We start from the raw sequence: 15,211 nt of genomic DNA, 5'->3' as shown, positions 1-15,211 counted from the left end.
GGAGTACATACGACAGGCATTGCCCATGTCCTGACTGGGAGCTTACCACTGTCGTTGAAAAAAAGTGTACAATCATTGCATTGTACCGGTGCTAACATAGGGGGCAGGAACTTCGAAGTTAACAAAGAAGCTCGAGAACAAGTTAAGGACCGCACAAAGAGCGATGGAACGAAAACTGTTAGGCCTAACGTTAAGAGACAGGAGGAGAGCGGTGTGGATCAGAGAGCAAACGGGGTCAGCCGATATTATAGTTGACATTAAGAGGAAAAAATGGAGCTGGGCAGGCCATGTAATGCGTAAGATGGATAACCGGTGGGCCATTAGAGTTACAGAATGGATACCAAGAGAAGGACAGAGCAGTCGAGGACGGCAAAAAAACTAGGTGGGGTGATGAAATTAGGAAATTTGCTGGCGCAAGTTGGAATCAGCTAGCGCAAGACAGGGGTAATTGGAGGTCGCAGGGAGTGGCCTTCGTCCTGCATTGGACATAATTACAGGCTTGTGATGATGATGATGTATTTTTTTTTTTGTGTGTGTGTGTGTGTGCTTTAGGACTGGTTGTCTAGCCAAAGGCTGTCTCGGCTAGACAGGCGCCGCAGTCAAGGGCACTACATTAATTTTACACCGAATCTGTAAAGGTGAGTCCCCCTACGGTTTTACTTAGGGGGCGTTCACCTCGACGTAAATGCAACGCAAAGTGTGTCAGAACCCCGAATTCGCTTTGAAACGTAATAATATACGATTATAAAATAAATGTTATCTTGCGTGTATCTCATTGGAATAAAATCAGCTGATATGAGCATTTTTCTTTTTTTTTCTTTTTATTTACCAATACTCCGTAACTTTTGTTTCTCGTGTCGAGTTAACCGGTACCACTTTGGAAGGCAGCGACAGGTGCTTCTGCGGCTGCAGCGGTGTAAGGTGAAGTCGATACCGTCGTGCTGGTATACATATGTGCAGTATTTTCTCTTTTTTTCATCACTACCTGGGATTCTTTACATGCACGGTACTGCCCTTTTTCCCCACCACAATACGATCGCCGTGGTCGAGAACCGAATTCTTGGTCTCGTGCTTATCAACAGGATGCTATGGCCTCTAAGCCAGTGTGGCCGGTTCTGTTGGCTCAAAATTGCATGCTTATCTTAGAGCGCGAGAGGCACACATGTGTTTCGTTGCTATTTTATTAGCAAGAATACAAATAGTACTGCGTATGTTCGATGGGTTACGGGTGTTTCACACCAACTGTTTACATAGCGGTTCGCCTTTTGTCCTGATAGTGAATAACCATAGCCGCAATCGACTGATAAATAAATAAATAAATAAACAAATAACAAACAAAATAATAAATAATAATAAATAATAAATAATAAATAAATAATAAATAATAAATAAATCACAGGCTTAATATTCATCATGGTTTCGCAGTCGAAGTTTTATAAAACAGAACTACATCACTCCATTAGAGTGGGACGTGTGACAAGTGATGCGTTATGTGACTGGTATTTATATAGGGTGCCCCAGATAACGTGAGATGAGCTGTACAACGAAAAAAAAAAAGAAAAGAAAAGAAAGAAGAAGAAGGTTAGAGAAACATTGTGTAAGGTAAGGTGTTAAGATGTAAGGCTTACGGTGTTCGGTTATCAAAAGGCTGATGACCGCACTCCAAAGTCCTTCAATTGCATCTTGCAACGTGTTTTAACAGCGGAACTGTTTAAGCCGGGCGTAATGTGTCTGCTGAATCCAAAAATGTGGGCTATCCTGGCGGTAGTGCAGAATAGGTCCAAGAGCAATGGCACATAACTCTGTGAACTAGCGAAGCTTAGCCTGGTCAAGTATAGCTAAGTATGGTTGGGACTACTTAAGCTTGTCATTCATCGATACCCAATCGATAGCCAATCAATAGCTAATCCGGAAAATTCCGGAAGATGCTGGGGATGACTTGGTAGTGCTTAGCCTAGCCCAAATACGTGGCCAATACCTAGCGATAGCCAAACAATAGCCAATGAATAGCTAATCGATAATCAATCAAAAATCACTAAATTGCGCAAAATGATGGGGACGACTTGGTAGTGCTTAGTCTAGTCCAAATACGTGGCCAATACCTTGCGATAGCCAATCAATAGCTAATCGATAATCGATCAATAATCAATAAATTTGGGAAAATGCTGGGGATGACTTGGTAGCGCTTAGCCTAGCCCATAAGCCAGGACTAGCTAGGTGCCCATCAGCTCCGCTGTCTCTTTAGCATTGCGCCTCCAGTGCAAGCTAGGCAAATATTTGTTATATATTTGATTTGTTTTTTTCGTTGAACAGCTTGGCTAGCGTTACCTGGGACACGCGGTAGAACAAAAGAATGGATAGTAAGCAGTGCTAGAGTAATGAGCACAAGGTACACTGATGGATCAGATAATAAATGGAGGGAGTCATAAAGATAAATATAATGTAAACAAAATCATATAGAAAACAATGCTGAGTGTGACAGATTATTGAAAACACAATGCGAGAAGAAAGGACATAGATAACAGTTATAATTGGTAGCAGAGCAATGTACGCAAGTTACACCAAGTTTTTCCGACCCCCATCCACCACCCACCCCTCAGTGCAGCGTATCATAACAGAAACTCATTCTGTCAACATCTCTCCATTTTCTCCCGTTTTAGTTCTCTCTCGCGTTCTGAGTACACATAAGTAACGCACAAAAAAGGTGGTGGGGGTGGTGGCGTCATCAGCAATGCGAAACTATGCTGTATAACCACCACACATTGAACACTTCAAGTATATCACGACAATCGTTGCGAGATAAGAATGCCGGATGCATGAAAATGGCAATAACCGGGACGAAAGAACGGTGGGGGCCTCAAATTAGCTCTTAGAACGAATCGCTCATTTCAGCCAGGTTTCAGCTCGACTACAACAATGCACGAAATTAATAGTGAAAAATATCACGTCAGAACTCCTTTAGCTTCAATGCTTTGGAGGACTCTGCAACGGCACTAAACGACTTAAGGCGTTAAGCATGGATATTTGTACTTGAAATCGACAATAAAAGCCGACGTATGTGACGTGTATAGGAAGTTGCCAAGCGGGAGGTTGCCACACCTGAGCTCGCAGCGTTGTTGAACTTTGAAGCTCGGCCAGCTGTTCGACACGAGTGAGCATGGACCGCTGTCCGAAAGAAGGGTGCCGGAAGGAACTGTCGGAAACAGAAGTCAAGGTATGCCTCACATATGCCAGAGAGCGTTGTTTTTTTGCTGTTTCATTTTTTTTTACCGCGCGATCTTGCAACGAGATATCATTGACCACTATGAAGCCCGATATGTTAGAGGTTTATTCCGTATAAGCAACGTTACGCAATGTCGACATTCCACGAGTCTGACGCCGCGTTGTCGTCCAACTGTTTGTTTATCTGTTCTAACTTGCTGAAATATTTGCCCTTCTCCCACGAGATAATTCTCCTTCGTTAACCTTTTACTAAATGGAAAGCGAGAAGGAGTGGAATTGCCAAGACATTGCAGACAAGTTTTTTTTTTATTGGTGCCACACCGCATGTCGTCTTTTTTTTTCTCTCTTAAGTGAAGGGTAGTCGTTCATAACATATATGCTGTAAAGAGCAAACCGCTGCAAACATTAAATATAGTCTACTTCTTCTTTTTATTACTATCATTATTACTAGTTCGCACACAACACATTATCCATATAACGAATCTCCTTATATATATATATATATATATATATATATATATATTGCAACGAAAGATACTCAACTATCCTCACTACAACGAAAGTACACCTTCAAGCGCATAATTGCTGTAATAAAGCGAAGTTTTCTTAGTCTTCCTCCCATAGACGGCGCGCCTGCTTGATCAATTTCTTGCAGAGTAAAATAGGTCGATCTTGGATGCAGTTTAATAGTAAAATAAATGATGTAAGCAAAACTGAGCCCATCTCAGAGGCAGTGTATAGTCCGCGGCCGTGAGGCTCACGTGGTGGAGGTATCTGCGCACTGCAGTCTTCCCGGGTAGGCACATGATCGCTATGCTACGAAATGCTGTGCAGAAGGTGAACGCTTACATGCGCGTTACCGCGAAGCCAAGTGACACAGAACTTCTGCGACGGCAAAATAACGTGAAGAGTTGTTCGCCTGTATGTTTAGAGATAAAATAAATGTGAGCGCGTCACGTGTTTTCTTCGCATAGCGTTTAACTGAAACGTTTCAAGAAAGGTTCGCTTAACGTTGATTCTAACGAGCGCGTTGAATGCGTCGCAATTTCTTTATTTACGTTAGCTTATTCGTGACAGCTGGCTCTGGTGCGCCAATGAGACTGAGTCGCCAATCATTGTTTCATTTTATATTTCTCTCTCGATCTCTCTCAGCCGCACCTGGAAAGATGCGCCTATCGAAAAACTCGCTGCAATCTGTGCGACGCAGATGTCGTTTTGAGCAGTTTCGTCGAGCACTGTACCACCGCTTGTCCCAAAAGAAGCGTCGTATGCAAGGTCTGCACAGCGGTGATCTTCGCAGGGGAAATGCAGGTATGGAAGCGATAGCAATGGCTTCCTTTTTTTGCAAGTTTTGCACAGAAGCAGATTTTGATCGTTTGTATAAACGGGTACTCAAGACCGTTTTTCCTTGTTTCCTCTTGTTCATCGCCACAGCATCTGGGCGCCCGCCCTTCTCTGTTAAGCCATTGTACGTGAGGGCGAGCCCACTTAAGATGACCTGATATTTAAGAAAACATATTAGCCGCGTTTAAGAGAAGTTCGTGCCGGTAGGCAGTGTAGGTTACCCTTCTTCGTTGACACGACAGTTGTTCAACAATGCGCTGCAAATGCTGCAAGCTAAAAGAGAAAGGAATATACAGTGAGATAAATTCCAAAACTCAAAGGCAACCAGCGTCTCTGGATAGGTGTAAACGAGGTCTCTCATGACTGCCGTAATAATAACAACACTGGGGAACACACAACAACAGCTATAGAAACACAGAAACACTTCTTTCATATTACCTTTCCCCAACTGTCATTGTGCGATCAGTGAGGAGGAAGGGGGCCAGGCTTCCGCAGGAAAACGCTGGCTGCCTATCGTGCGGCGCCCTCTTTCTTATTCATCGTCAAAAAAGGGAAGCTCTCGTGTTAAAGAAAGCCACTTCAGCAGGAGTTAAAATTACGATTTTTTTATTGCTATAAAAATAAACAGAGCAGTTGCCGTTTGCTGGCCACTGCTAGCCACATTCACTTAGCTTATATTATAGGACTGAAAAAAAGTTTCCTCCACTAGGCGATTCATAAATAAAACATAATATATAGCAGCTGTTGTCCTGAGGAACAATAGCACTTAGTCACTGCGAATGGTGGACAAAAAAACTGGGTGGTATGTTTAAATGTCTATTCGAGGGGCCCAAAGTTCTTATTGAAAGCATTCGAAATTAAAAAAAAAAAACAAGGGAAGGGAACACTTTTCACATTATTACACATTATGGTTTTCTTGCTGTTTGTCTTCTTATTGCCATAATTGAATTGGAGAGCAACGTACTCATGAGATCTCACAAACTACACTTACTGCTTCGTGCCTCTAACGGCCGAATGTTTTGGACACTTTGATCCGATGTATGCTGCATAACCAGTGCTTCTCTCTAGTCCTTGCAAAAGCTGAACATTTGCTGCAACTTCTCTTCAGGAACATTCCAAGACTTGCCGCGATATGGGCGATAAAGAAGTGAGTCATTCTTTTTTTTTCTTAGTTTACATAGCCAAATAAATATGAATGGCTGCCACAAGTACCATTTGTTACAGGCAGCAAACACCAGACACAGAGAGATGCGACAGTAGTAGCTGATTATGAGCGTTTAAATTGTGATTAAACGTGAGGACGGTCAGTTATACTATGTGCATTTTTGTCCTGCCAGTGGCTCTTCTATTTCTGATCATGAAAGGCCAGTATGCCGGGACCTCCAAACTTTACCTATTGCTACTTTGAACCATGTTTCAGGGAATGTAAAGAAAGGGTGGATATCAGAAAACGTCTGAAAATTGTAGTTCTGGAAATTAATAGAATCTAACCTATACAGAGGATAAACTTCTGCGCAACATTCTGCCAAGAAAATTCCGGTCCACACCAGTTAACATCGCTCCCATCTTACATAGCCTTTCAATCTTGTATAGCAGGGAGCATTCGCTAAGCGAATTAAGAATTAAGAGTACGTCAATTAAGAGTACGCGTAGCGTATTTGCAAGCACTTATTTGTGTCGGTAATTACTTGTAACACGTCATCACTGAACAAGGCTAGAATTACCTTATCCGCAGAATAATTACATGGTGTCAGAATATAATGCATCGAAAAAAGAGAGAGAGAGAGAGAGAGAGAAAACAATTCTGCAGTCTTTCGCACATACGAAAAGGCAGACTTGAAATCAGCTTGTGTCTGTCGCTTAAGGCGCTTTCATTGTTGCAGAAATCTGTCCTGCCAAATGGTAAAGGTGCCTCCAAGAAAAAGACAAAGGGTGGCAACACGGACGCCGAAATCAAAGAACTGCGGAAACTACTGAACGCTGCGATGAAGGAAATAGCCGACCTGAAGCTTTTTCAGGTGCACGGAAATTTCAATGCTTTAGAAGGCATAATTGATTTAAACCATTTTATGCATTTTTCGGTAACTAATGTACAAATGTATCATGCACTTCATAAGACAATTACAAGGCTGCCAGCGGTTGCGACACATTGAGCATTTTGGTCCACAAGAAACAATAGCGTCAATGTCTGATGAAGTGTCCTTAATTACAAGTGTTAATGTTCCCGGTGTGCCATTCTCGCGTGTGATTCAAGTCACGTTGTGATGTCGATGAAGTCACAGCGATATGCATGCAGCGATCATTCTTCAAGTACACGCTGTGCATGTGAAGAAAAATAAGATGGCAGTCCTGATAGTCCGCATTGCTAGGACATTCGAGCTCCGTGCTCGAAAGTTGCTCAAAATTGGCGTTCTTTTCGCCCTCGTGTTCCGAAACGAAGAAACTCTTGAACTAGTTAATAGATTAAAATAGGCTGATGGTGTAGTGCAAAGATAAGAAACATCCTGCTACAAGATATCTCGGGTCGACAAAAAATCCGATCCTTCGGGCTTTTTTTCTTCCTAAGTGCCATCTGCCATTGGCTAGCCACCGCAAGCCCGACAAAAATATTGACCGGCATTTATTCTTACCAACAGTTATAGCGTAAGAACTGTTCTTGTGAAGGCGGGCTCTGTTTGTTTTGTTTACGTTAATATCTTAGATATGCTTCGCAAGCCATGACGCGCCGCTGTAGCTTATGCTAAGAATCTCATAATGTTATAAGGCGACCGGAGAATGTATTTTGATGTATTCAGCTACTACAATTGGGCGTCAATCATGATTTCTTGCCGAATACGTGCACTGTTCTCTAGGCCTCATGCTCATGTCTGTGGTGACGGGACAGAAAGAAAAACGTCTTTAATGGGTGCAGCAACACAACCTGTCCTTTGCGTGAAAATTCATGTCGCCTCCTTCCAAACCCATTCGTAGCGTCTGTGATTGCAGGACAAAATAAAACGCAAACATGCCAACGCACAGGGTAATGAGGAGTACCAGCACATCTCAGAAAACAAAATGCCGGGAAAGGTACGATGTTGTATTATCATTCTTTCTTGTGCACTGCAGTAGAAGAACCTCGTAAAATACAGGTGACTGGAACAGGGGTGTTATTGTAATCTGTCGAATGTTTTTTAAAAGACTATGCGAAGTTTTAAAAATCGTCTATTGCTAGATTTCTCGAAGAGGCGGACATTTGTCGAACGAGAAATGAAAATGCATAATCACTAATTAACAAGGTTTTGCTTATGTTTCTGACCAGCTTACGGTGCATATTTCAATTTATGAATTTTAGTCGATGCGTTCGCAATGCGTAAACACACGGAATGAATTCTCTGAATGACACCAGTTTCGAGATATTCATTCCAAAAGCTTTCCGGCGTAATACAGTGGCATTCCAGTTCATTTTTGGCGCTTATGCACACACAACAGCTTGGCAAAAGCGTATGTGATACAATACTGAATTTTTACCGCAGGTTTGAAGGCGCATATCGCGAAACTGATGAAATATTGAGAATTTCTTCAAAGTTCATATACCGCGTACACTCACCGCAACAATTCGTAAATTGCAATATGTGCCGTAAAATAATTGGCTGAAAACCTAAATAGTGAGATTTTCATAAGTGGTCAATTACTCATTTTATTTTATTGTGCAAACCATGTTCGTGCGTTTCCAAGGTTTATCATTTTGTTATGTGCAACAGGCAATTTCTTAAACGCTCTGTATAGTCTAAAGAAGAAGGAAACTCCTGCTATATCTTTCGATATCTTGACGGTGCATCCTCGGTACTCTCCTTTAGAGCGTTCAGGAGAGAAAGACGGCCGCCCTACTGCGTCGAACGGGGGCGTCGTTCGTCTGGTGCCTGGAGTCGTACCGCAGACTTCGCCGGCATGCGATCTCGCGACGTGACGACTGTCTCAGTGAGCCAATCTTCTTCGGCATGGCTGGTTGCAAATTCCGGCTGCAGGCTAACCTGTACGGCATCGGGAGTGGTGCCGGCACGCACTTGGCTTTTTTCGTCCAGTTCAAGGTCGTCGACGTGGCCAGAATGGACAGCTGCTGTGTCAAGAAAACTAGGGTGAGCCACCCTCTCTATTGCGGGGCGACTATGAAGGGAAAGAAAAACGACATGAAAGACAATAAATAACAGACAATTATTTTCACGTCTGGCGCAAGGGAGGCCTAAGGGAAACAGAAAATTTTCAACATGGAAATATGGAAATGACGAATGTGTCATCGGCAAATATAGGAAATATACAAAGATTTGCGCACGTGCAAGTTGTCGACATGTTTGTTGTAAACATTTCAAAATATCAATCAATTAGTCAACCAATCGATTGAATATTCGTTGATACTTGTGGCTTTAGATGAGCAACAAAATGGCTTGGCACTGCTCATTGCAAATCTTCATTCGAGTAAGTGAACAAACCAGTCTATGAATTGACAGAATGAGCTTATGAACGACACGACAATGTAACAATCAAGGGTAAATAATGCCAGTACGCAGGTGATCAAAACTGGGGGCTCTCAATATGACAGCGATCCGGTTTACATTGTCGAAGTTGCTGTGTGCTGAGGCAAGTGATTAAGCTCTGTTTCATAGCACTAACTCCTGCCCCGACTAACCACATTGTTTCAGGGGGACGCCTCACGGAGTTGCTCTAGGTAGCAGGGGTGGATACAGGACAGCCTCGAGCGGAGGTGGGGAACGAGGCTTACTACATGTGCACGCTCAGTTTCGTCAGCACTGAAGTGCCAGCATGCCTTGGGGAGGGGAAATGGTGGATCCGCCACTGTCTAGTAGCCAGGATTTATGCTCTGAATGTCCTTTACATCGAGACAAATCGTTATCTTAGGACTGCGCAAGGTAAAGCTGCCAGAAAACAACTCTGGCTATCATCATTATTACCCTTTCAGCCTTTTGATACTCGTATAGTGTTTACATTATATTTGTGTGCATTTGTATGCATGTATTTTTCTGTGTAACGCGTAAACTAGCCCATAAGCGTAACTGTTACGATCGCGCAGTGCTTGATCCGGGTGGCGTCCCAGCGGGAGGGCGTGGATCACGTCGACCATACGTTCGACTTCTGTGTCTCGGGTCAGGACCGTCGACGCTCCACGAGCCGTCCGCTGCACATGTGGAACACGCTTTTCGGCCGCGAAAAGTTCATTCTCTTCGAAGAGCTCGAAGACCAGCGTGTTGGATACGTTGTTGATGACATGCTGATCCTGGAATTTCACGTTATAGACTGATTAAATAAAACAAAGACAAGAACAAGCATGGAGCAACGAAAGTAGTGATTTTTGAAGGTGGGTTAAGTTTACCAAGTTCCCGAACATTATTTATCGGTTTATTTCCTAACGAAACCAGAGTGGACATCGCCGGCATCCACGTCACCTCAACAAAAGTAAAATTTGCTGCAACTAGACGATGGCGCCATCTGTCACGACTACGAGGAAACTAGCGGTGATGTTGCGATGGTGATAAGAGTGCAAATTGCTTAACGTTGAGATAGTAAATGAAACTTGTCTTTGCAAAATAAAAATGGCTGACACTGATAACCGTTAGGTAAATGAAAATTTAAACATGAAACTAGTTTTCAGAAAATAGACGCCTCTTCCTGAACCAACCCGCATTTTCGCCCGAAAGCGCACTTACCGCACTGTCACAGTGCTCAGAATTACGCTTCAACTAGTACGCATTATTTCCGTCTCCCGAGTTTCCCCGGCTGCAAGCTAGATTTGAACATGCACGTCGTCTACTCGCAGGCCGCCGATATCCTACGCCCTAAAGTTGGTCTTCCCGCGAACTTTGTGCCTTTAAAAATGCAGTTATGACCTAAAACTTGGTTGATTTTTCTAGGTCGCTGAAAATGGAATACATGCCTTGTTTATTTCATACCGCGTTCCGTCTTTACCACTGTTAATGTGTCGCACGACCCTTTCTGCAAAAAAAAAAAAAGAACAAAAAAAGCAGTCGACTGCTTTGTACTGGGCACGCAGCCGCAGTGGGGAAGGTGAAACGTCTCTTGCGCGCTGCTAAAGGTGTATAAAGTACTGAGTTACAGAAAAGGCGCTAAAATACACAAGTGACATTTATTGATTCATTACGAAGCTTACATGCTTGACTTCTGATGCGGCTAGTATAGGTTCCTATGGTCTAATATTGCAATCGTGCTCACTCCCTATTCGTAGTGGGCTCGCTGTGGTCAAAGATGGCGGGCTCGGATTGGCATCCCCCTGTCTTGTTGGCCGAGTCTCTTCACGCCATTTCTGGAGCCTACGTGCCGAACATGGAGGCGCCATAGCCGAACAACCGTCAAATTTCTGCAACAGATTGCACACTTTTAAACCTCGTAACTCCTAATAAGCGCAGATATGAATTCGATGTATCATGCCTCTCGTACTATGACAGAGTGGGCTCTCTCAGACGCGACCACTCCCATTCGAATCGAAAAAAGTACTGCCGAGCGACGATTGCTTGCTTTATGCGTGGTGCGACAAGGGCACTATATGTGTACGCGACACTTGTATGATCCAGAAATAGCTTCTTTTCTCTACATAACGATACCAAAGTAACGTGCGTAAGTAGTACGGTTGCAAGGATATAAGCAATATTAGTATTACATGTCGTTACATTTCGTTACATACATGTAACGTTATATGCGGTTTTAACAAGTGACCGCTCATGCTGAACCTTGTATGAAGGAACTCTTGTGCTGCTCAGGCTTGTCTGTCTCTTCCTGCGTTTTTTTTTTTTTAATTTTACTCCATATCATGAACCAATGTCGTCGTTAAGGAGGGAAGTATATCTCCAAAAGGGAAATTGTCGAGAACAATTTGCCAATTTGTATTTGCCAGGTTCTTGTTAAGCAACGTTCAATATTTTTTCAAGAGCCCCGTAGTCTCACCTGCTGCCGGCTTCACCAGCGAACGCGGCTCGCCTTTCATACTGATGCCGATAGTACGTGGTGGTCTGGAGCTGGTAGCGAAAAAGTCGAAAAAGAACAAACCATAGGATGGTCGCGTCCCGTTTTTTTTTCTTTCTGTTTTTTTTCTGTTAAACCTTGCCAGCAAAATGATCGAACTCGGCAACATCAAAGGAACCTTCTGGAACTGCGTGCCTATATACAGCAAAATGGAGGAATACTGCAGGTTATCGCAGATAATTCTCTTTGTTTTTTAACAGCATTTTTAACGACTCTTCCTGCGGAGTGCATATTATGTTCGTAGCGCCATTCCGGCGAATAAACTGAACGGCATGCCCTTATCGCGGATTCGGTTTGTGCAGTACCTAACAAAAACCTCGAACTTACCATGCAGTTGGGACATACACATGCATTAGTAAAATGCTAAGACTATACTAATAGAGAAGTTTATGCAAGGTCTACCAGCGTGTAGGTGCTTTTCCTCAGGCTCATCGGTGAAGTGTGCGAGGCACGGTGTTTATATATATCGTTGAACAAGAAAGCATGTTGTGAGTGACAAACGGTAATGTTTACTTATCACTATTATTATTATTGCGATAGCAATTATATGGACACTTCAACCGGATTTCTGCCGTCGCCGTCACCGTGAGGTTCCCTATAGATAAAATCTTCGCCGCGCGCCGTATGCCCGAGCGGAAGCGTGCGGGGACGCGCGCTATCACGGAGAGCGAACGCACTCAATCTCCCACGCGCAAGCAAGGAAGCGGGAAGCCAGCGCCGGAGGGAGCGGGGGGGGGGGGGGGGGGGGCACTTCTACTCTGCCAACAAACGCGCTCGTCGCTCGCCCGCACCGTCTCTTATCTCCACACGGCTCTGACCTTTATGCGCCGTGCATTCGCCGCTCAGTTTCCGTTGAAGCGATAGACCGCACGTACCTTCGCCCTCTGCGGCATATGCGCTTGCTGCCAGAGTTTTGACAGTCGTTGTCTGCAGTCATTCAGTGAGTTCTATTCATGTTTGTTTGTGCGCGCTCACACCACGCTTGTTCATTCAGTTAGTAATAGTCGGGCCACATTTTCCAACGCACGCTACACATGCAATGCTGCCCGGATCGGCAGTGCAGCGCTACAGGTGTGTCCCTTTGCACGCGCTGCCCATGGGAAGCGCTTCTCATCAACACCACCGTTTCACACGCGCCTTCTCGTGGTCATCGAGTCTCTCTTCATGTCGGTCTACTTACGCCGCCGCACACCTGCTTACTTAATCAGCTCATGCTTACTACAATTCATATGGCTACCAAAGCCGCTCACCTTACTTCGTATGACATTGCTGTGTTGCTATCGCATTCATTGCTTCGCCCTTAGGGCGAAACTGTGACATTTTATTGATACTTCAATATACACTTAAGAATAGGGGAATAAGAAGCTCGTATTGTTTAGCAGCCAGTCCACTCAGAACAAAATTGCACCGCCCATGCACCCGGTACATATGGTAAACCAGCGAAGCTGAAATGTGCGGCCCCGGTAAGAGCCACATGTGATTTCTTTCTTTATTTCTTTCTTGTCCCTGGGTCATACCCGCAAATCCAATGCGGGTGTGTCATCACCTGTCAGTCATGTTAGTCATACATTCGTCCCCTTCCATGCCAATTTTGGTATATGCCAAGTGAACAAGAAGCGAGTTTTCGATAGGCTTATTTCTACCGGAGGGTTTCTTTGGTCGGATCACGCGCGTTTCAGCCTAGGCATATACAGGTGCGCTGTAAAATCTGAAAGAATTGAAATATAGAAAAAGAGGCGGTAGTGCGGAAAAGCATAGAAACAAAGCAGGGTGACTTGAAAAAGAATGAAAAGAAACTGAGAATTTGCATGAAAATCTCATACAAAATTTTATTGTGATACTATCGTAAAAAATCTTTCTTTTGTTGCATAGGAAATCGCACATGGCAAAGCAGGCAGCCCTGTGGCTGAAACCCAAGGCCGAGGTCCTGAGGGAGACCAGTGGATCGGCCAAGAATAACGAATAAAACATGCCTTATTTTTATTTACTTACATATTTATTTTCAGTGACATTTCTGGCCCAAGTAGTGCCGGATGCTAAGAAATCACGCAAAGAATGAGCTCATATATATTACAGAGTGTCAAACAGGCAAAACACTGGATTATTAAGAAATAAATTGTGGGATCTAAGTCCCAGTATTGCTTTTTAACGTGCGCCTAAATGTAAGGGCATGAGCATCTTGGCTAAAATACACCGATGATATACTGTAAGCCGTCAGAAATATAAGAGTGTAGAGTAGTCGGTCTTACTTGTTTTATTGCAGAATTATACAGTTGGAAAGTCGATGAGGGGGGGGGGGGTATATCACTAGATGAACAACTTTGATAAGTCTTCCTTAAAAAAATTAAAACTCGCACATCTACATAAAAGTACCATTGTAAAAGTCACGATAACTTGAGCATTTCTTTTAAATGAAAAAAACTAAAGTCCTTCACACAAGCTTCCCGGTGGTCTATGGAGGCCATTCATGATTTTCATAATATTTGAGAGTTGAGTCAGTTGATTCCAAACTAAGATTCCTGAGACAATTATACAATGACAAACACAGGCGACCTAAATAATCCTGATTTATTTTACTTCGCTAGTAATTTATTTTTCGCGATCTATGAATTTTGGAGGCGAATTATAATGTTCCTTTTTCTTTACTTTTTCTATCTTTCAACACTACTTGGTTTCCTCAAAAGTAAAATAATTTCTGAACTCACACACTTCATGGGAATGTTGAATGTGCACTCTTAGGGAGACTATATCACGTGACTTAGCCAGACTATCTACATAGTAAACTAGATACAAAGTTCAGTGTTTGATTCGTTGTTCTTCTCTCCCCTTTTTTTCTCTGGTAATTTTTTTTCTAAGGGGCACTAGTGGTACCACAATGCTGGTAAACTAACCACGTCTCATTCGTATTGAAACAAATAAATATTCGTCTTCATACACGCACCTGAGCGCTTGAATGCAAAAAGGCTCCCTGGCGCACTCGGTCTTGTGGCGCCATCTGCGTTTATTAGAAAAAGACGCGACAGATAGAGTTATATGGCCTTCAAGATTAGGAAGCGCAAAAGCAGCAATCACCGAGGCACTATATGGCTTCCGCGCCACCACGGTGCGCTTCACTCCGTCTCGGAGTACGGAGCCAACATGCAAGCGCTATCTCGGAGTTGGCATAGCTGCTTGCATGTCCCCCGAAAGAGTCGCGCCAGGAATCTAGCTCGAAGCGGCGGCAATAAAGATTGACTTTTGCGGATGGCGTCGGAGGACGCGCCGACGTTAGCCGCAAGTGACGTCGGAAATGACGTAAACTTTAATTTTATGTTCCCACAAAAGCTGGATAACTACATTTAGCTATGAGCAATGAGACGGCGCGCAAGAATAGCTGTTTGTAAAATAAACTTCCCCTCTGTCTTCGTCTTAATACGCCCCGGTTTAAAATTTTCGTAGGCACTCCTTTACTCAGGAGTCGCGCGCGCGGTCCAATTTTACAGCGACATACGTGCGGCAGACGTAATCAAAGTACATTGAGTGGTTGATGTCAGGCCCGCTTGAATGATGAAATTCGTGTGTTGAGTGTACAGTGGCGCTTATATTGCACAACTGGGCATGAAATAGTTTTAATTAA

The 15,211-nt window shown here is 43.6% G+C and overlaps 2 protein-coding genes across 2 annotated transcripts in view; both read left to right on the top strand.

Moving 5' to 3' along the window:
• LOC119455352 (cytoplasmic aconitate hydratase-like) overlaps positions 1-15,211 on the top strand; it is a 607,544-nt gene that overhangs the window by 2,614 nt on the left and 589,719 nt on the right. The gene's annotated exons all lie outside the window — the stretch shown is intronic.
• On the top strand, positions 544-9,883 carry LOC119454989 (uncharacterized). The gene is made up of 7 exons (XM_037716544.2): positions 544-638; positions 3,072-3,214; positions 4,375-4,533; positions 5,675-5,713; positions 6,450-6,584; positions 8,403-8,681; positions 9,632-9,883. Exons 2-7 carry the CDS (start codon positions 3,158-3,160, stop codon positions 9,857-9,859), a joined length of 897 nt encoding a protein of 298 aa, XP_037572472.1. The 5' UTR covers positions 544-638; positions 3,072-3,157; the 3' UTR covers positions 9,860-9,883.

This window comes from Dermacentor silvarum, chromosome 6 (assembly GCF_013339745.2).
Source record: "Dermacentor silvarum isolate Dsil-2018 chromosome 6, BIME_Dsil_1.4, whole genome shotgun sequence".
In the NCBI taxonomy this organism is placed as follows: Eukaryota; Metazoa; Arthropoda; class Arachnida; order Ixodida; family Ixodidae; genus Dermacentor; species Dermacentor silvarum.
This window is presented reverse-complemented; position numbering and strand designations above follow the sequence as displayed.